Here is a 21234-nt window from a genome sequence, read left to right on the forward strand (position 1 = left end):
TTCCCAATCTGCCTCCTCTCTATCATCCCCTGCTCTCTTGTCCCTTCTCCCCCTATTTTCCTGTAGGGTAAGACAGATTTCCATACCCAATTGAATGTGTATGTTATTCCCTCCTTAAGCCAAATCCTATGAGAATAAGATTCACTCATTCCCTCCCCCCCCCTGTTCCCTCTCAGCTGATTCCCTCCAACAAGACTTTTCTTTTCTGTTTTTTTTTTTGTGAGATAATTTACCCCATTCTACCTCTCCCTTTCTTCTTCTCTGAGTATAATCTCTCTCATCCCCTTAATTTTATTCTCCAGATATGACCCCTTAATCTTCAACTCACCCTGTGCCCTCTATCTATCTATCTATCTATCTATCTATCTATCTATCTATCTATCTATCTATCTATTTATACATACATATAATTTTTTTCCTCCAACTACCCTAATACTGACAAAGGTCTCATGAGTTATAAATATCATCTTTAATAAGTCTCTTATGATTTCTCTTTCCTGTTTACCTCTTCATGTTCCACTTGGGGTCCTGTATTTGAAAGTCAAATTTTCTATTCAGCTCTGGTCTTTTCATCAAGAATACTTGAAAGTCCTCTATTTCACTGAATGACCATTTTTTCCCCTGAAGGATTATACTCAGTTTTGCTGGGTAGGTGATTCTTGGTTGTAATCCTATCTCCTTTGCCCTCCGGAATATTATATTCCATGCCCTGTGGTCCTTTAATGTAGAAGCTGCTAAATCTTGTGTTATCCTGATTGTGTTTCCACAGTACTTGAATTGTTTCCTTCTGGCAGCTTGTAATATTTTCTCCTTGACCTGGGAACTCTGGAATTTGGCTATAATATTCCTAGGAGTTTTCCTTTGGGGATCTCTTTCAGGAGGAGATCTGTGGATTCTTTCAATTTCTATTTTGCCCTCTGGTTCTAATATATCAGGGCAGTTTTCCTTGATAATTTCTTGAAAGATGATGTCTAGGCTCTTTTTTGATCATGGCTTTCAGATAGTCCAATAATTTTTAAATTCTCCTCCTGGATCTATTTTCCAGGTCAGTTGTTTTTCCAATGAGATATTTCACATTGTTTTCTAATTTTTCATTCTTTTGGATTTGTTTTACAGTGTCTTGATTTCTCATAAAGTCACTAGCTTCCAATTGCTCTATTCTAATTTTTAAGGAAGTATTTTCTTCAGTAATCTTTTGGACTTCCTTTTCCATTTGGCCAATTTTTCTTTTTAGGGCATTTTTCTCCTCATTGGCTTTTTGGACCTCTTTTGCCATTTGGGTTAGGCTATTTTTTAAGGTGTTATTTTCTTCAGTATTTTTTGGGTCTCCTTTAGCAAGCTGTTGACTTGTTTTTCATGATTTTCTTGCATCACTCTCATTTCTCTTCCTAGTTTTTCCTCTACTTCCCTTACTTGCTTCTCAAAATCCCTTTTGAGCTCTTCCAAGGCCTGGGACTGATTCATATTTTTCTTGGAGGCTTTGGATGTAGGAGCTTTGACTTTGTTGTCTTCTTCTGGTTGTATATTTTGATCTTCTTTTTACCAAAGTAAGATAATATAGTCTGACTCTTTTTGCACTGCTTGCTCATGATCCTGGCCAATTACTTGAGTTTTAAACTCTTTGTTAAGGTAAGAGTCTGCTTCCAATGTGGAGAATGTACTGTCCCAAGCTTCAGGGGTTTGTACAGCTGTTTTCAGAGATACTTGTAGGGACCTGTAAATTTTCAGTTCTTCCAAGGTGGTATGATAAGGGGCGAGGTGTTTACTCCTTTCCTGGCCTGTGACCACAAGTACTCCTTTCTGTCCTTTAACTGCGAGGAGGGGTTCCTCTCCACAGCCACTACAAGTTCCACCATACCAGCACTCCTCCTCACCCCAGCACCGCTGCCCAGAACTATGACCCAGATCCACACACAGGCAAAGCAAGAGATTCCTGCCTCATCACTGGCAAAGAGATCCCTGCAATCCCTCTCTGATCAGCCACTGGATTCCCCCTCAGTCTGTGGGCCAGAAGCTCAGGAGGCAGCTGCCTCCCCAGGGCCACGCTTTTGGGGAATGGAGCTGAGATCCTGCATTCCTCTCTCAGCACCGCAGAAACAGACTTTTCCCACTGACCTTCTAAGTTGTCTTTGGCATTCATGGATTGAGGAGTCTGGAAACCACCACAGCTGCCCGCGATTCAGTCCTCTGAGGCCTGCTCCAGGTTCGCTGAGGCCTGCGTGCCCATGCCACACTGTGCTGGGCTCCCCGCCTGGCGAGATATACCTTTCTGATTAATCATCCAGGTTGTCTTGGGCTAGAAATTTGTTTCACTTTGTCTTTTTGTGGGTTCTGCTGCTTTAGAATTTGTTTAGAGCCATTTTTTATGAGTATTTGGAAGGGTTTGGGGGAGAGCTCAAGCAAGTCACTGCTTTCACTCTGCCATCTTGGCTCTGCCCCCCTAAAAGAATTCTTAAAAGTAAGATAGGAACCAGAATGGCATGGATTCTCATAGTTTCTATGTAAAAATCTACATTAGTGTATCATTTCATATGTTTTTTCTAGTATTAGTTCCAGTAAGTCCTTTTAGATGAAGCAAAGAGGGTAAATGAAAGGAGCTACTCCATATAAACTTGAAGTTAGGGTAATCCGTCTAATTTGAATGCCTCAAAAAGCAATAAGAAACTAGCCAGGTAGCCTGATGGAAAGTATAGGTTTCACATTTAGCCTTATTTTTTTTTTAGAACTTCCTTCTCACCAGTCACTTCATTCTAAAAGTAATCAAAGCTTTTTACAAACTGTTTTGGTCTCTACAGGCTACTAAATGCTATAGTCAATAGTTGTGCCTGACTTGGAATCAGGAAGAGCTGAATTCAAATTCTGCCTCAGATATTAACTAGCTGTGTGACCATTGGCAAGTCCGTTAACCTCTCTTACTCTCAGTTTCCTCATTTGTAAAAGAGAGATAATAATAGTATCTACCTCCAATGAGATAATAATTGTAAAGCACTTAGCACAGTACTCGGCACATAGTAAGTACTCCACAAATGTTAGCTATTATCATGATTATTATTATTAGCTCACAAGGTTGATGTAAGGATCAAATGAGATAACATAAATGCTTTGCAAACCTTAAAATGCTACATAAATGCTAGTTATTATTGTTATATATTTTATAGTTATTATTATATATAGAATTATCCTATATAGAAATATTAAATATGTTTATTATATACTAGACACATGTGAAAATATAGAAATATTATATATAATATATGCACATACACGTATACATATGCATATGTATGCATATGTATGTATATATATACATACATATAAAATAGAAACAATTCAGGGATCATAAGCCATTCCACAGTTTATCCACAATAGTTTCCATATAATAGATTATAATACAGTTATATAATTTAGAGTAGGAAGGGAATTTAGAGACCATTTAATCCAACACCTTAATTTCGTGTGAATATTCTACCTCAGCCAGGCAAATGTCTTTATTTTCCTCCAAAACTCCATGTTTGATCTTGTCTCTACGCATTTATTCTTTTTATTTTTATTTTAACCTTTCCTGGAACTTTTCCCCTCTTTTGCTGTACCTCTATCCAGTTCCTATCCAACCTTTGAGATTCAACCTAAGTCAACTTCAGGCTAAAATGGCAACCAGAAAGGTTCAAAAGAAGCCCAGCTCTACCACAAAGACTCTAAGTTCTAAAAACACACCAGAAGAAATAATAATGATAGAGAAAACCAAAGGAAAATAGTAAGAAACTTCTTTATCTAGTCCAGGACTGCACAGGAAGACCACTTTAAAATGCCTTTGGGCATTATAAGAAGGCATAAGGTAGTAAATAAGGGAGCCAGTGCTCCAAGCTGGGACCTAAAGCTAGCAGGATCTTGGTTCTGGCATGTCAGAGCAACAGAAGACAAAGCCAGGTATTGTAAGTTGCAGCATTGGGATATATCTGGGCTGGTTGGCATATACTTGCCTGGAACCTTTGAAGATTCCATAAGCCAGTGCCTCAGCACAGGGGACAAAGCTAGCACACTGTCCAGACCAGGCTAGAACAATGGTATCTACCACAGCACCAAGTTAGTTGTGTGCCTGAGACCCACCAAGAGGTCCAAAGTTAGCACTTAGAACCACAGCACTGAGGTAACCATTGGCAACACCTCAGAGTGAAGGACAACATATTTCCTAGGAAACCCATTTTTGAGCCACATTGGGAGAGAGGGCCAGCTCATTCCCCAGGCAGCACCAGCAGCCTTACAAGAGGCCTGAAACCAACACTCTTGTCAGAGTCAGTATGAAAGAGAGGGTTGGTTTAGCAACCAGGCAGCTCCAGGACCAGTGACTTCATAGGAAGCTTGTCACCAGTGCAGTTTATCATTTTGTGTTAGAATCTGTCAGGAGATGAAGACAGCATTGGGTTGGGTTTTGTGCAAAGAAGAGACAAAGAAGGGCTGAGGGCAAACCCGAATTGGGTCACCAGGAAACTGACCCAGATGCTAGGGATTCTAGCAGGGGCCGGGGTCTATTCCTAGTCACCCAATGCAGAAGAAGTATCTGTAGCATGCAGACTGTGGAGGGAAGAGGTCCAAGCAATGCCTGCTCAAGACATCCGAAGTGTGAATGGGAAGAGCATCTGGACATAATCCAAAGTCTCAACTGAGAAACTAAGTAGGGAAAATGAGTAAACAGAGTAACACGCTAAATACAATGAAGAAATAATAAGAATCAAGAGAAGCCTATGAGATAAACCCAGAAGAAAGAAGTCATTCCATGATAAGTAAAGAAAAAAATCATGTTTTGCTAAAGGACCCCAAGAATTGCTGGAAGACATGAAGTGCGAGGAAATGTGAAAGTTAAGTTACAAGTGAAATTAGAGCTTTTGAGGGAAAAAAGAATAAATAGCTTAGAATAGAAGGTGGAGATCCTTACACCAAATACTAAACTCCCTGAAAAACAAGAATGGAACAAATAGTACTCAGTGATTCTGAGGCCAAAAAAAATATTAGAACTAAGTAAAAAGATTGAAAAAATGGAAGAAAATTTAAGGTTCCTTCTATGTAAAATAATAGGTTGGGGAGGGATAATTTAAGAATCACTAGCCTCCTAGAAAACCATGACCAAATAGGAAAAAAAATCTGAATATTATATTTCAAGAAATCATAAAAGAAACTTCCCAGATCAATTAGAATCAAAGAAATGAAAATATGAACAGTACAATGTTCATCAGTAGAAAGAAACCTCAAATTAAAAACACCTAGAATTGTCACAGCTAAAATTTACAGTTTCCAAGTAATAGGAAAAATGCTCCAAGTAAAAGAAAAAGTCATGTACCAGGGAACCACAGTCAGAATCACTCAACACTATGATGCAATTCCTTTAAATAAGATAAATTCTTGGTATATTACATTCCAAAAGAAAAAATGAAATGTTACCCTGAAAAACTGAGTATGTATTTTGACAAAAGACAATATTGATATGTTTAAAAAAAAAACAAACCTCAGAAGTATAGGAACAAGTGGACCTTTCCTTAATTTGATTTTTTTTTAAAAAAGTATCTATATAAAAGTAAGAGTTGGTATAATCTGAACTAGAGAAACACTAGAAGCTTTTTTCAGTTAGATCGGAGTAATTCAAATTTATGTCCAATGTCACCACTACTATTTGGTTCTGGGAATATTAGCTATAGCAATGAAAAAAAAAAGAAATGGGGGGAATAAGCCTAGGCAAAGAAGAAATAAAATGATCACAATTGCAGATAATATGATAGTTTATCTGGTTTGATACATGACTTCTCTTTCCAATGAGGCTTTATGTCCCATGATGGGGGCGGGAAGGAACTTGACTAATACTTCTTTTGTGCATTCTGCAATGCTGGACGCGTAGTAAGATGCTTCATAAACACTGGCTGAATTTCATTGCTGGTGGCTATGAAGACATCTTTGCATTTCCCTAAGTGTGCTTGGCTCTTAGATGTTGCATTTCACATGGAATAAATTGGACTCATAGGGGCTTTTAGAGCAAAAGTCATTACCAAAATATGGGAATTACCAAGCTATGGGGAAAAAATGCAAACAAATATAAAAAATGACCTTACCATTTGTTCTTTACTGCTATGGCTATGAGCCAGCCAAAAATTAAAAGTCATACAAAGATGCTCAGGTAAATAAATTGGAAAACATCTTTCTTCTATTTTGAAAGTATTTTTCTATTTTTTAAAATCTAAAGTATTTTTTAAAGGATTACCCAAACTAATTTATATATTCAATGCCATCCCAATTAAATTACCAAAAATTATTTTACTGAATTAGAAAAAATAATAAAATTCATTTGGAAAAAAAAAATCAAGAATATGAAAGGAAATAATGAAAAAAGTATAAAGGAAGGAGGTTTAGTAGTACTATATCTTAAACTGTATTATAAGGCAATAATTATCAAAACTGTCGGGTACTGGCTAAGAAACAGAAAGGTAGATCAATGGAGTAGAGTAGACATACAATTTACAGCATGAAATAAAAATAATAACCTTATATTTGACAAGTGTAGAGACTTTAAGATTTGAGATAAGAATTCATCATTTGGTAAAAAATTGTTGGGAAAATGGGAAAACAGTATAGTAGAAACTGGACATGAACCAGTGTCTCACACTATTTACTGAAATAAGGTCAAAATGTTTACATGACCTAGATATAAAGAGAGATTTTACAAGAAAATTAGAAGAACATGGGACATATTACTTATCAGACTTGTGGATCAGGTGAACAATTTATGAATAAACAAAAGATAGAGAGCAAAATTAGGTATAAAATGGACAACTCCTATTACATTAAGTTAAAAAGGTTTTGTACAAATAAAATAAATATACTCAAGATTAGAAGGAAAGCAGAAAATTGGAGGAAAAATGTATAGATAGTTCATCAGATAAAGGTTTCATCTCTAATATATAAAAAATACGAGTCATTCCCCAACTGATAAATGGTCAAAGGATATGGACAGTTTTCCAATTAAGAAATCAAAATAATTTATAGTCATATTGAAAAATGCCCTAAATCATTATTGATTAGAGAAATGCAGATTAAAACAGTCTTGAGGGGCAGCTAGGTGGCACAGTGGATAGATCACCAGCCCTGGAGTCAAGAGGACCTGAGTTCAAATCCGGCCTCAGACACTTGACACTTACTAGCTGTATGACTCTGGGCAAGTCACTTAACCCCATTGCCTAGCCAAAAAAACAACAACCTTGAGGTATCATTTTATACCTACCAGGTTGGCTAAAATGATAGAAGGGGAAAGTGACAAATGTTGGAGAAGATGTGGAAAGATTGGAATACTAATTCATTGTTGGTAGAATTGTGAAATGATCCAACTGCTTCGAAGAGCAATCTGGAATTATGGCCAAAGAGTTATTAAACTACTTATACGCTTTGACTCACCAATACCGCTACTTGGTCTATTTCCAAAGATGATTAGGGGAAAAAGAAAAGAACCTATATGTTCTAGAATGTTTTTAGCAGCTCTCTTTGTGGTGGCAAAGAACTGGAAATTGCAGGGATGCCCATCAACTGGGGAATGGCTGAACAAGTTGTGGTATATGATTATGATGGAATACTACTGTGCTATAAGAAATGATGAGCTCAGTGATTCTAGAAAAACATGGAAAGCCTTGCACAAAATAATGAAGAGCTACATGAGCAGAACCAAGGGAATATTGTATACAGTAACAGTAATATTGTTTTAAGAATGACTTAAAGTGATTATTTTATCTATTATAAATACCCAAATTAACTATGAAGGACATATGAAGAAATATGCTATCTACATCCAGAGAAAGAACTGATAAGTAGAAGTATGTATAAAATAATTTTACATATATATTAATTTTACATATATATATACATATACACACCTATGTATGTCTGATGGCAATGGTAGCCATCTCTAGGGGGAGGGGGAGGGAAGAAAAAGAAAAAAAAGAAATTTACATAATAATATTGTTGTATATTTGAAAGGAATAGCAAGTTGTGTATAATAGATTTGCAATTTCGTGTATAGTCATCTTTTTCATTGTACTATGTTATGGAAATGCTTATTTTATTCCATAAATAAAAAATAAAATTAAAAAAGAAAGTATAAATGAATACATATCACACTTAGTGTGTATAATTAAGATAATATGTAGTCATACAATTACTGTAAACTTAATTAAACTTAATTTCGATTCCCTTTTTAAGGCCCTGACGGTGAACAACAAAAAGTTGAACCTCATCACTCTGCAGTGTTGGGGGGTGGTGACAGTGTCCAGGTAGAAAACAAGGTAACTCTCCATAATCATCATTTTTATTCTTTGAAATATTCCTTTCAGCTACTTCCTTAGAAATTGGCCAATGCTCTTTACTGAATCTCCTCTGTAGTCTGAGTTTTTAAGTTCTTTCCTGGAAAAAAAAAAGAGTCCATTTATAATCAAATTTATCAATCCTCATTTATTTTTGAAATTTTCAATGGTTCACTTCTGCCTCTTTTCAGTAAGAACCTTAAATCTCTAGGTTTTTCTAAAATAAGTCAATTACTACTCTTTCCTCAGGAAATTTGAAAACACAACAGTTCTGTAGCTCCATTTTCTATAACGTGAAATTTCGTCTTTACCTTAAATGGAGCAAAGCTTTCATTTTGTTATTTTTCTGCTTCTATATTGAGAGGTAAAAGCCAAAAGATGTTGAGAAGTAGACTGATTCATAGTGTTGTTTTGTTGTTATTTATGACTTCTGATTCTCATGTCCTTTGAAGACACTGTGAATTCAAAATTCGAAAGAGCTATACGATATGAATAACTTGAGTCTATTTTTTGATTAATGATACTAGGAAAATACATCTTCTCAAGCTGTCTCTTCTTGTAATTCTTTTCCCAAGGAACTAGGTGGCTGGGCCTCAAGTCCGGAAGACTCATTTCTCTGAGTTCAAAACTGGCCTTGGACACTTTTTAACAGTGCTGTGTGACCCTGGGCAAGTCACTTAAACCTGTTTGCCTCAGTTTTCTCATCTGTAAAATGAACTGGAGAAGAAAGTGACAAACCACTCCAGTATCTTTGCCAAGAAAACTCTAAATGGAATTAGTTGTCAGACACAACTAAAATTACTAAACAGCAAAAGTTTCTTTCCCATGCTTATTTTAAATACACTCTTCCTTTGCCCTTTTAAGTCACTGCCATTTTAGCCAACTAAACAATGCTGACTATGAGACAGTTATCCACTCAAACGGCTTACAAAACTAAAATTTCAGATTTAAGGTTAATTTCAAATTTATTTAAGATTAATGTTATACATTGAGGAAAGACCCTCCACCAACAAAAAGATTATGACTTGCTGAAGGCTCAAATATTGGTTAGCATTTTTTTTAGCAATAAAGTATTTTTAAATTTTAAAAAATGAATACTAAAAATTGTCTTGACATGTAATTGGGAAAAATAACATACTATTAAAAAATTAATGTTATAAGGAAAGGATGAAAAGACTTATAAAAGCTTCTAATAACTTAAACAAAAAAGGTACAATTAGGAAATAGTAGACCTGGCTTAAATCAGTTCAAGCTAAACAGTGGCTTTTCTTACGGTCATCTGTCTTAGCTATGATTAATAGCTTAGCTATGATTATATCTTAGTGTAGGTTCTAATTTTAATCATATAGAATATTGCCACAAGCTTAGTTGTAAATGAAAAAAGCCTCTGAACAACAAAGAAAATTATTTCCCTAAAGCCCGTATACTTTACTCTGTGAAAGAGGCAGGGCCAACATTGATCTAAATTTTTATATAAAACTAAGATTACTGGTTTTTCCGGAAACCTTCCATTCTATCCACTGTACAACCAAAACAAGAGAACAGAAGAGACTATAAAGCAGAGTTTTTAGACTGCCTGTCAAAATCACCTTACCTGTTGATAATCTAAATGTGTGATTCCCGTCCAGTGACCAAGTGGATATTCTACTAGAGCAACTGTATCTCTCTCTCTCACACACACACACACACATATGTACACATACACACACACAGTTTACACATATATTCATGTTGTATATATTGAAAGAAGTGAAAAGGAAGTTATAGCTAAAAGGAAGGGTTGCTTTTGAGTTTTTTTTCTTAAAGAGACAAATACTGTAATGGAGTTGGAAGTTGATTTTTAATGCATCTCAAGTGACAAGAAACATCTCACAGGACTCTAGATCATCTCATAATGCTGTTCTCATGTCAAATATTTGAAGTAAGACCATAAATATAATTTCACTTATTCTTCACCATTGATTATTAAGGATGAAAAAAAATTCTATGAATAAATCAATAAGATGTCAAATTCAACCAAAGTTTAGTGCAAGGGTGGGGAATTCCGGAAGAGTGAATCCCTTCTGCACTTGAGGACCTAAAGGTGGCCTTGAGATCACAGGTTCCCCACCTCTGACTTAGGGACATCAGTGCAAATATGGGTATGGAGAGATGGAAGAACAGAGAAATATGTGTTGAAAATTTAATCAAGGAATACGAAATGAGAGGCCAACATTATAGAATATACAGAAGTTTTATGCCTTTATTTTTTAAGTAGAGAGTTAGGGAGAAGCTGGACATAGCAAACACCAAATAACAGCACAACAAATGAAGCTGATTTTATCCTGCCAGGAAATGACTGGTTACTGCTGTGGGAGGTCATTCCCAAATCAGCAATCTGTCAGACCACCTACTGTTAGAGCAAAGTTTAAAATCAATACCAAATTAAAAGAAAGAATAAAATTTGAAAACGTGGCATATAGTTAAGGTAACATTAAAATGACCTTTTTTTTTTAAGGCAATTGGGGTTAAGTGACTTGTCCAGGTTCACATAGCTAGTAAGTGTCAAGTGTTTCATCTGAGGCCAGATTTGAACTCAGGTCCTCCTGACTTCAGGGCCGGTGCTCTATCCACTGCACCACCTAGCTGCCCCCTAAAATGACCTTCTTAAACAAGTTGTTAACACTGAAAAATGGGAAATGGATAAAAGAATGGCCATTATCTCATCACTTCACCATTTCTTATTTAACTAATAAATTAATTATCACAGCATGGAGACCCAAAGAGCCTAGAAACTTCTTTTTTCTTAGGAATCACTTCCTTTGCAAGTGGAGAGATAGTGTGTTGTTGTTGTCCAGTTGTTTTCAGGGGTGTCCAACTCCTTCTGACGCCATTTGGGGTTTTCTTGGCAAAGATACTGGAGTGGTTTGCCATTTCCTTCTCCAGCTCATTTTGCAGATGGGGAAACTGGGGCAAACAGGGTTAAGTGACTTGCTCCGGGTCACACAGCTGGTAAGTCTCTGAGGCCAGATTTGAACCCATGAAGATGAGTCTTCCTGACTGCAGGCCTAGTGCTGTATCCACAGCGCCACCCAGCTGCTCTGTTGATGAGCTTACAAATGAATATACTTACAACTTAGCAAGATATTATGTTCTAAGACTATTATCCAGAATGGCTCTTTTCCCTTAAAAAGTTATCAACATCTGGACTAGTTTGCCTCATCCCTTTTGGATAACACATCATCACAGAAACTTCTCTTGCAACTCAAACCATTTGATGCCAGATCCTAGAGGGGTCATTATTGCAGTTCTGGAGGCTGAGCTAGTTCTTGAAGTCTTAGGGCCTTGAATCTGGACTTAGATAGTCCATAAAGGGCAGTTTAGTCTTAAATTAATCATAGTATTATTCCCCTAAAGTCATCAATTACTTCTGCTCCTATTGGATGTTAGGGGCAGCTAGGTGGTGCAGTGGATAAAGGCTGTGTCTGGAGTCAGTAAGACCTGAGTTCAATCTGGCCTCAGATACTCACTAGCTGTGTGACCTTGGGCAAGTCACTTAACCTTGTTTCCTTCAGTTTCCTCATCTGTAAAGTAAGCTGGAGAAGGAAATGGCATTCTAGTGTCTTTGTCAAGAAAACCCTAGTTGGAGTCCTGAAGAGCTGAAAACAACCAAACAACAACCATTAAGGTTTAAAATAACCATTTATTCCAGTTAGGGTATAAAGCAAAATTGTAGATGAGCCAGGCCCCTGATTTTTGTGGAGTAGGCTCAAATCCCAATAATGGCCTGAGAATTGACCTGGGTCTGGTTTTTTAAGAGTGGGGTAAACCCTGGATTTGTCCCAATTTTCATTCCTAGGTTAACATCTATTGTCTGAGAACATTGTAACTTCCCAGTACTACGTATCCCTTTAACCATGAAAAATGCCCATGGCCCATGACTGCCGTTCAAGGCATTCACAGGATGATAGCATCTAGATTTAGGACTAAAAGGGTCTTTAGAGTTCATTGAATCCAGTCTTCTCATTTTACAGATGAAGAAACTGAGACCAAGAGAGGTTAAGTGACTTGCCCAGGGCCACACACTAAGTGTCTGAAGCAGGATCCAAAACCTGGGTCTTTCTGACAAGTTTATCACTCTGTCTACTGTAGCATGCTGTGAAAGCCATTATCCTCATTACTCCATCTATGATCTCCATAGAAACTGATTCAGTAAATTAATAAATGATTATTAACAAATTCACTCATTTAGTAAATGTGCACCTTTTAAAAGACAGACAACACTTTCCTTATTAGCTGAGTTCTGCATGAAATCAATGATTTATGGTACCCTTTGGTAGGTATCTTCCAAAACAGAACAGTTACATTAAAGATGAATATTGTCTAAATGCCATGTGTGAACACAGTATGAATTATAAATCTGAGAAACAGAATCCTATTAAAGCCTGATATGAATGTTTTATCATCATTTAATATTGTCTTATATGTGTGCAAGATGACAAACTATTAATTTCCCTCATAATTGTGTGAGCATTAAAAACTTCAAAGGTCAGTAAGAGCAAATTACAAGAGCATCATTCAAAACTTGTTTGTTTCCATTTGAAATTTAAAAAAATTAATATATTATTGTAATAGGTATTCTGGAAACAAAATCAGTGCCTCAGAGTCATATATAGAGACTCACTGACAAAAAAGAAAGGGACAGCTAGTTGACTCAACTAGGTAGAATGCTGGTCCTGAACTCAGAAAAACCTGAGTTCAAATCCAGCCTCAGACACTAGTTGTGTGACCTGGCCAAGTCACTTAACCCTGTTTGCCTCAGTTTCCACATTTGTAAAATGAGCTGGATAAGGAAATGGCAAACCATTCTGGTATCTGCCAAAAAACCCCAAATGGGTTCGTGGAGAATGGGACACAACTAAAATGACTCAACAACCACAACAATTGAAAAAAAGCACCCAAGCCTCACTCAAAATTGTGTTGCCAAAAGGGCCTATAAAACGAATTGTTTCACCTCCATCCTGTTTTAAAACTCCATATTGTGGTGGTCTCTGATACTCCAGACACCCAGTTTAGGGCTTGTGGAACAGAAAGATCTTAAGTTATTTGGAATTAATCAGTCAACTACAGGAGATACTTGGCATTATGTCTGGGTACTTTGGGAGACATGAAAAATGTCTAAGAAACGATCCTACCTCCAGGAAGCCCATAATGAAGCTGGGAGAGGGGGATGAGGCATACACTGATAAGTATATGAAACAATAAATGAAATTTGTCTTCTTGCTTTCATAGCCTTTTCAGCAAATACAAAATAAGTGTTTGTTTAGTTCCAGATAAATATTTATGACTAAAACCAATTTTACACCATCTACCTACTCATTTTCACTGTTTGATTAAGTAGTCTCAGTTCCCAGATGGTGCAATTTTAAACTGAGCTAGCTGATCAAAAAGCTAAGATCCCATTTTTACCCAGAGAAGACTAGTTAGACAATAGGATGATGGGTTTAAGGAGAAAGGAAAGAAAAAAAAACAGCAACAACAAAAGCCATTGCCTAGTAAAATATAAACTCCCCCAGGGCCACTGTTTTGCTTTTGTCTTTATAGGTCCAGCACCTAGAACCTAGCTCAATTCCTTGCTGTTTGTTGAATTTAAGGGAAAAATCTAATTTCATTACATGAAGTGATAGATAGTTTAATGTTAAGATTGTGAAGACATGAACCTAGGCAATTTGATGAATTTGCAAGAGGATGGCAAACCAAACAGAAATCTCCAGACAGTTCACTCATTTCTCAAATTAAACGTTTTTTGTTATATTCTCCTGTTTGAAATGAAAATGGAAAAAAAAAAGAAATCATGTAAATTGAGAAAATGTCAAGGAGCCGAAAATTATATTTATAAACTTTTTACCAATTACTACAAAATGCATGGGTTAGAACAGTGGTCTTCAAGCTCTCTTGATTGTGAACCCCATTAGCATAAACAAAAAAGTGTGCCCTTTTATGTAGATAGATATATTTATTTATTAATAAATTATATACATTTTGCTGTGCTACTGATTATATACATCATAATAGTCACACAAAAATAGAAGTTAAAAAAGAATGAGATAAAGATAAACAACATTTGATCTTAGAATCAGCCACTGGAGTTTATTGAGTTGGATAGTGCCATGGTTAAACTTGTACTAAAGAAAATTCAATTTGGCAGCTATGTGGAGAGTGGATTGCATGGCAAAAGCAAACATTATATAGTTACTTTTATTGATTTTATTCATGAAAACTCTGGAATTATTTTGTTTGAATCAAATTATAGAAACATAAACATATAAGTGTAAATATATAAAAATATGTAAAATGTAAACATATAAATATAAATAGAAACATATAAACAAATAAACATATGAATGAAGAATAACCAAAAAGATTTCTAAATTCATTCTGTTGCCTGATCTACTTGCAATTTGTTTTCTTCATTAGTTTGAACTATGGACCTAGGCATTCATTAAATGGAAATAGAAGTTACTCAGTAAAATATTTCTTATTAAATGCATTAATTTAAAAGCTTATTGATAAATTATAAAAAAAAATCATGACTCATCCAAAGAAAAGTTATAAGAAAACATCTCCACCCACTCCTTTGGAAAAACAGTAGATTCATAGGTGTACAACATTGCATATGTTTTCATTCTTTTTCAATGTCTTATTGATCAGTTTGCTGATTTTTCACTTTCTTGTTTTTTGAAAAGAAATCTTTGATATGTGGGATGGCTCTCAGGAAGGATGGAGGGGAGGGATATAGAGAAAAATTTAGGCAACATTTGTAATTAAAAAAGCTATCAATAACATTTTGTTTTTAAAAAACACATAACTTATAAGCTTATCTGTCTAGGTCTAGATAAATACTATAACCGCCATATTCCCAGTAAGGAAACTATTTTGATAAATAGTTTTCAGATAATTAAATGGGGATCTGATGATTGATGAACAAGAAATGCTCTTTTCTAAATAATAAATTCCACTCTTGTAAACTATACAGTGTTTTTGGAGGCATGTAACAAATAGAGCTCATTTTGAATTATAGTATAAAAAATGTAAGGTAATTTGTCTGAGCCCCTGCTATGCAAGGTAACTTATTTTCATTAAACTTTAATTCTCCTCCGTTTGGACCATTGTAACAAGCAGTGGTCAATACTACGTCTTCAAAAATGATTAGCCTTTTATAAAATGATGATGGTAGTGTAAGATTATTTTTCAAATGTTTTCATACAGGGTTCCTGACCAAGATTAACTTAATTTCCATTTTCTTTCTATCTGTGTAATTTGGAAATACTAAGATTTTGCTCTAGCTTAGTGCTTGCAGTTTGCTTCCCACTATATAATGTAAGGGATTGACTTTTTCTACCACCAGCATTAGAAATAAAATACTTCAGAATATTTCTGATATTTAAATCCTGAAGTTGGAACACGTTTTTATCAGTGCATTACAAATTTTAGTCGTTCCCTATTTGGTAGCCAAAAAATTCCAGACATAAGCCTGATTATAATTTAATCCTGCTGTTATTGAATTAGGATCCTGAAAGAAGCCACTTCTTCTTAATAGCTGGGGAACCAATTAAGGAACCGATTGTGCAATACGGTAAGCCAACAATGATGGTGCTTTTCTTGATTGGTTTTCTTCTTTGCTTTTTTTCCTTTTGACAGCAGTGAATGTATGTTATTACTGCAGAGAATGACAGGATTATATCCTATCCCCTCCAGAGTTCTGAGGACCTTGTTCTGCTTCTTAATATAGAAAGGAAAGATTATAGTGTTGGCTCCTGGTGTTCATTCATTATTCACTCAGCAAGTATTATTGGTTATCTACTATGTTTAGGGCATTGTGCTATAATATAAAGAAGACATGTTTCCTATGAGGAGCTTACAAGCTAGCATGTATTTAAACACCATTTCCTTCTCTTTGCAACTCAAAATTTAAAAAGAGATTTTAGTAATATCCTTGTAGAGTATTATATTTCCCAGTGAAAAATAGCTGTTGTAAGTTCCCTAAAAATTTCCAAGTCAGAATCATTTCTTCTTCCTCTGACTCCACAACTAACTTGAGGGACAGCATTTAACTATACTTTTTATTTTGTAACATTTTGTCCATTTGCCCTGTAGAGGCAAAGACTACTTAGTTCTGAATTAACAAACACTGAATCACTTTCATAAAGTGATAAAGTTTTGGACAAAGTTTTATTATGATTACTAAAATAGAAATACACGTACAAACATTAAATTCATTTTTTCATCTTTTTATCATCATATATTTTCTCAGTCATCTGATAGTGATAGTACAGCTGTTGTTATGTGGAATGGTTTCAGGGTTGTAAAGTATCATTAGTAAGAGATAGGATAATATTAGAGAGAGAACCAAAAAGGAGTGGGGGGAAGGGGCATTCGGGATTAAACTTCTCAAGTATTCTCAAGTAGGTCAATCACATCTGTTCCAGTCATGAAAAAATGACTGTATTAAGTGACAAGTAGCTCCAACACTCATGAGCTCATTCCTGTGACACATTCTTTTGGCCTAGAGGAGATGGGGAAAGAATTTTTTTTTTTTACTTACCCTTTCAGCAGTCTTGTGAAGCCTATGCACCCATCCTCAGAATAATATTTTTAAATATATAAAATAAAATACAAGGATCACAAAGGAAACCAATTACATAGAAATACAGTTATGTTAAAAAAATTTTAAACGAAGTTCACAGACCTCAGATTAAAAATCTTTGCTGCAAAATGATAACTCTGGGTATGCCAGCACACATAAAGTACTGAGTATTGAGACAATCAGATAAATTAGGTATTTTGTTTGAAACTTCCAGAAAAGTGAAGCAAAGGATCGTTCTCTTTTAAGAGCTATGCCTACAGCTGTCCTAATCGTTCACTTAACTTTACGTGGATGAAGATAGTCACAAACTGGAAGCTGTTATTGTTTAGTCCTTCCAGTCATGTTCTATTCTCCATGACCTCATTTGGGTTTTCTCGGCAAAATTACTAGAGTGGTCCTTCTCCAGCTCATTTTACAGATGAGGAAACTAAGGCAAACAAGGTTAAGTGACTTGCCCATGATCATTTAGTTAGTAAGTGTCTGAGACCAGATTTGAACTCAAGATGAATTATCCTGACTCCAAGCCTGGAGCTCCATCCACTGAGCTTACCTAGCCGCCTCTTTCAGAGTAGCACTTCACTACTGAATGGAGTAGAGTGAGAGGGAAGGAGACAAATATCCCATTTTCTGAGAAGAGCTTTGGAAGACTTCTTTCTGCAGGTTCAGATAAGCTTGATTTCTGACATGAATTAGAAATCCAGTGGAATTTTATTTATTTATTTTTTTTAGGATTAGCCGAGAAGTATACTGCTAGTTTGCACAAGTTAATTAGAACTTCTTGAAATATATATAGAAGTATTGTTCTAAGAATGAAAACCTGTCACGGGTGCTAAAGCTGTGACTTTGGAACGGATTTAATGTAGCAAATGTACAGTCTGAGTCCCACAACAACTCTGCGAAAGATAATTTAGGTATTACTGTCACTGTTTTGTGGATGAGGAACCTGAGACTCTTGTTGGATACTTTCATAATATTGACCAATTATCAAAAATGTTTCTTTGAAAAACTAAAGCTAAGAATGTTAAGACAAGTAGACTGGATTATTAGCTCTTCTAATAAGTTGGCATGGGTTGGTTGGCATTATGGAGTGCTGGACTTGGAGTTGGGAAAATCTGAAACCTAACTATGGGCAAGTCATTTAACATCTCTGAGCCTGTTTCCTCAGCTGTAAACTGAGGACAATATTTGCAAAGTACTAAGAACAATGCCTGGCACATAGTAGGTGCTTAATATATGCATATTCCTTTCCATTCTACTTGCAGTATCAATCTCACAGGGTCTGACAGCTCAAATGGAGCTGGATGTGAGTCTGGAAGACTTGAGTTCAAATCCAGCCTCAGATACTATAACAACAGCACCTATGTCACAGGATTGTTGTCAAGATTAAATAAGATAACATGTAAAGTGATTTGCAAACCTAAAACATCTTAAAAATCTATAAACCTTAAATATATATGTTATTATTAATCTGTTCTTCTATTATTCTATTCTTGTTCTATTATTCTATTAATCTATTATTAATGTGTGTAAAACACTATTTAAATGTCCATTATTATTATTATTGATATTATTATGCCCTATCTCTTGGCTTGAGGAGCTCTTAATGCACACAATAGGAGCTAAGGGCTGCCAAGCTAGCCCCCTTCCCCCACTTTTCCATCATACAAAAATTACAGAATCTCTGCTCATTGTTCACAGAACCCAGTGAAAAGTGACGTTTTCTATCGTTCTTGTATGACTTCCTGACGTATTTTTGTTATAGGTCCATTTGTGATGAATACGGAAGCAGAGATTTCTCAAGCTATCATTGATTTCAGAAGTGGCAAGAATGGATTTGAAAGAGCCAGAACTTGGAAATCCAAGATAGGAAACTAGTGAAAAAGTAAAAAAAAAGTAGGTCCAGCTAATTACCAGATTGTTTCCATTTGTGTTTAACGCTGGATGAGTGTTAAAAACCCCAAATATGTACCAATACTTTTTTAAGCTCACACATTGAAGTACGATAAATGCATTTAGTTTTATTAATATAGAAACATGTAGAAAGAGATTTCTGATATATACAAATAAATGTTGCTTCTGTTTAAAAAAGGAAAGTGTCTTATTTTGACATAAGAACCCTAGACTTCTGTTGGAGGGAGGGGAAGGAGAGAGGGCCGGAGGAGGGGGTAAATGACATGGAACAAGCAGATTCAATTTCTTTCTTTTGAAGACCTATTAAGTAAATCCTGTGTCCCAGGCTGTAAAAGGGTGTCCTGGGTACTTTCTGGAGCAATGTTAGCTATTCCGCTACGGAACTCATCCAAGCCTAGACTGAAGTTTCATGTTACAGGTTATCTGCTTTAAAATAAGAGTCATCTAGAGTGTTCCAGTGAGTTTTAAAACTGCCACGCTATTGGTAGGATTACAGCCAAGACTTCACTGCATTTTCTGCCAAAATTTGTATCAGATTGAAGACACATGCTTCTTCTGCAGGCTTCCATGAAGGCTATGAAAAAAGTTTTAATACCAAGTTGAATTGCTGCACTCGGCAACTCAAAATATTGGCTGTTGGAATACGTTCTTTAGAAGGAGCTATATTGTGGAGCACGAGACATGCCTGATTTTGAAATCTTCTGGACATAAAATGGATTGGGGGGGGGGGACTTTGCATTTTCAGGTGGGAAGAATTTTTTTTACTTCAGGAACTTCACAGTTAATTTTGAGAGCTTAAGAGCATAAAATTTTTCCCCCCCTCCTAATCTCTCCCCTACAAGATCACTTCATCAAATACTTTGAGTAGTCGAGGCAGTTACATTGAATTTGCTTGCCAGTGAGTGTTTGCTTTTTCAACTGGAAAATTTGAGGGTCTAGAGAAAACATTTTGAAAACTTACTTTCTGCAAGAGAAATGAATTTTGAAACAGATTCCTCTGGCTGTGAGACACCAGCTTCTTAATATTCTGTGGACATTTTTAAAAAAATCAGAATGTACACACAGTGGGCAATTGTGAATATTTTCATGGTCTCCTATCTGCATCTCCTGCGGGGATCTAATTATCAGCATGGACCTGTGAAGGTAAGTGAGCTATATTTGTGAATTGGACAAGTGGAAAAATACTTTTCAAGGGGGAAAAAAACCCTGTACTTTCTTGGCTTATCTTAATGGGATTATGTCCTATGCTTCTCCCCGACTATGCACTTACCTTGTGTTAATTTGTTAATCAAAATGCATACATTTAGAGCAGTGCTTGCGTGTGTTTATTACAATTTCTACCTTTTTTTAGGGGGGAAAAACTCTTTTGAGGTTACTTCCTTAAGAACAAAATATTAATGTCAAATCAAAAAGGATAAATTTATGAAAAGATTTGTCTAGGGGCACTGTGACCAAATATCAGCTTTTAAAAATCTTCTCCAGGGAATTTGCCTCCCTTCATTTGTAGAGTGTTCTTCTGGTGATGGCAAAGTGGTCTGCATGAGACACTTGTTTTTATACTACAAATAATTTTGCTAGGTTGCTAATCTGGCACTTTCTAAACAGCAAAAATTACTTCTTTGTTCCTTGTATCATTTGTTTTTTCAAGAAATTCAAGATTATGCTGTTTGAGACAAAAGCATGTGGTAAATGTTGGTTAAAAAAATCAATGTGTTTATTTTTGTTACTGCAACTGCCAAGGAAGCATCATATTCACAGACTTTTTTGCAGATGATGCTTTTACTTTTTCAAGTTAGAAATAAGGGGCAAAAAAAGTCCAGCAAAAATCAAGAGCAGTCCCTTGATTTAGAAATATGCTACTAATTATGATGACCAAGCTGGAAAGTAGCGAAAAAAAAATGTAACTTGCCTCCTCCTCCTCCTTCCTCTTTGCCGATGTAGTGGGCTGTGGGTGTGAAATACTGAATACACTGTCAGACGTGGTTCATATGTTGGTTTTGATGCACTGCTTCCCCCCCCTTTTTTTTTTAACCTTTGTTGCAAAGGATGGTTCGCTGGGTAGAGGAGGAAGAAGGGATATATTCAGAAAAGGAAGAGGCATAAAGACAAAAGATATCAATGCAAATGAAAAAGAATGAATGTTTTCAATTAACTGGAGTATCATTACAAGACTACAGTAGCACAATGTAGTAGAAAGAGCAGTGCATTTGGAGTCAGAGAACCCATGTATGAATTTCTTAAGAAAGTATGATTTTTTTTTCAGACTACAGTAATTTGAAGTCATTGTCATCTCAGCATCTGCCCATCACTAGTAGGAACATTATTAACTTTTCTTGATTTTAAAAGTTGTATACATTAGAGTCA

At 35.8% G+C, this 21234-nt stretch overlaps 2 protein-coding genes across 8 annotated transcripts in view; both read left to right on the top strand.

Annotated features, from left to right (window-relative positions):
• Nucleotides 1-19052, top strand: part of PIR (pirin) — a 134708-nt gene extending 115656 nt beyond the window's left edge. For 6 of the 7 annotated variants that reach the window (XM_078146096.1, XM_021007431.2, XM_021007433.2 and 3 more), the window contains 3 exons: nt 8233-8315; nt 15882-15948; nt 18722-19052. In XM_078146096.1, the coding sequence (XP_078002222.1) occupies nt 8233-8315; nt 15882-15948; nt 18722-18834 (263 nt within the window). In that variant the 3' untranslated portion in view covers nt 18835-19052. The remainder of the gene's footprint in view (nt 1-8232; nt 8316-15881; nt 15949-18721) is intronic. The other variant, XM_021007437.2, reaches the window with a different exon arrangement.
• Nucleotides 19053-19259: 207 nt separating this feature from the next.
• Nucleotides 19260-21234, top strand: part of VEGFD (vascular endothelial growth factor D) — a 56557-nt gene continuing 54582 nt past the window's right edge. Inside the window, exon 1 of the mRNA XM_021007430.2 lies at nt 19260-20013. Within this exon, the coding sequence (XP_020863089.1) occupies nt 19924-20013 (90 nt within the window). The 5' untranslated portion in view covers nt 19260-19923. The remainder of the gene's footprint in view (nt 20014-21234) is intronic.

The sequence above is a fragment of the Phascolarctos cinereus genome, unplaced genomic scaffold (assembly GCF_003287225.1).
Source record: "Phascolarctos cinereus isolate Bilbo 61053 unplaced genomic scaffold, phaCin_HiC Scaffold_726;HRSCAF=1367, whole genome shotgun sequence".
In the NCBI taxonomy this organism is placed as follows: Eukaryota; Metazoa; Chordata; class Mammalia; order Diprotodontia; family Phascolarctidae; genus Phascolarctos; species Phascolarctos cinereus.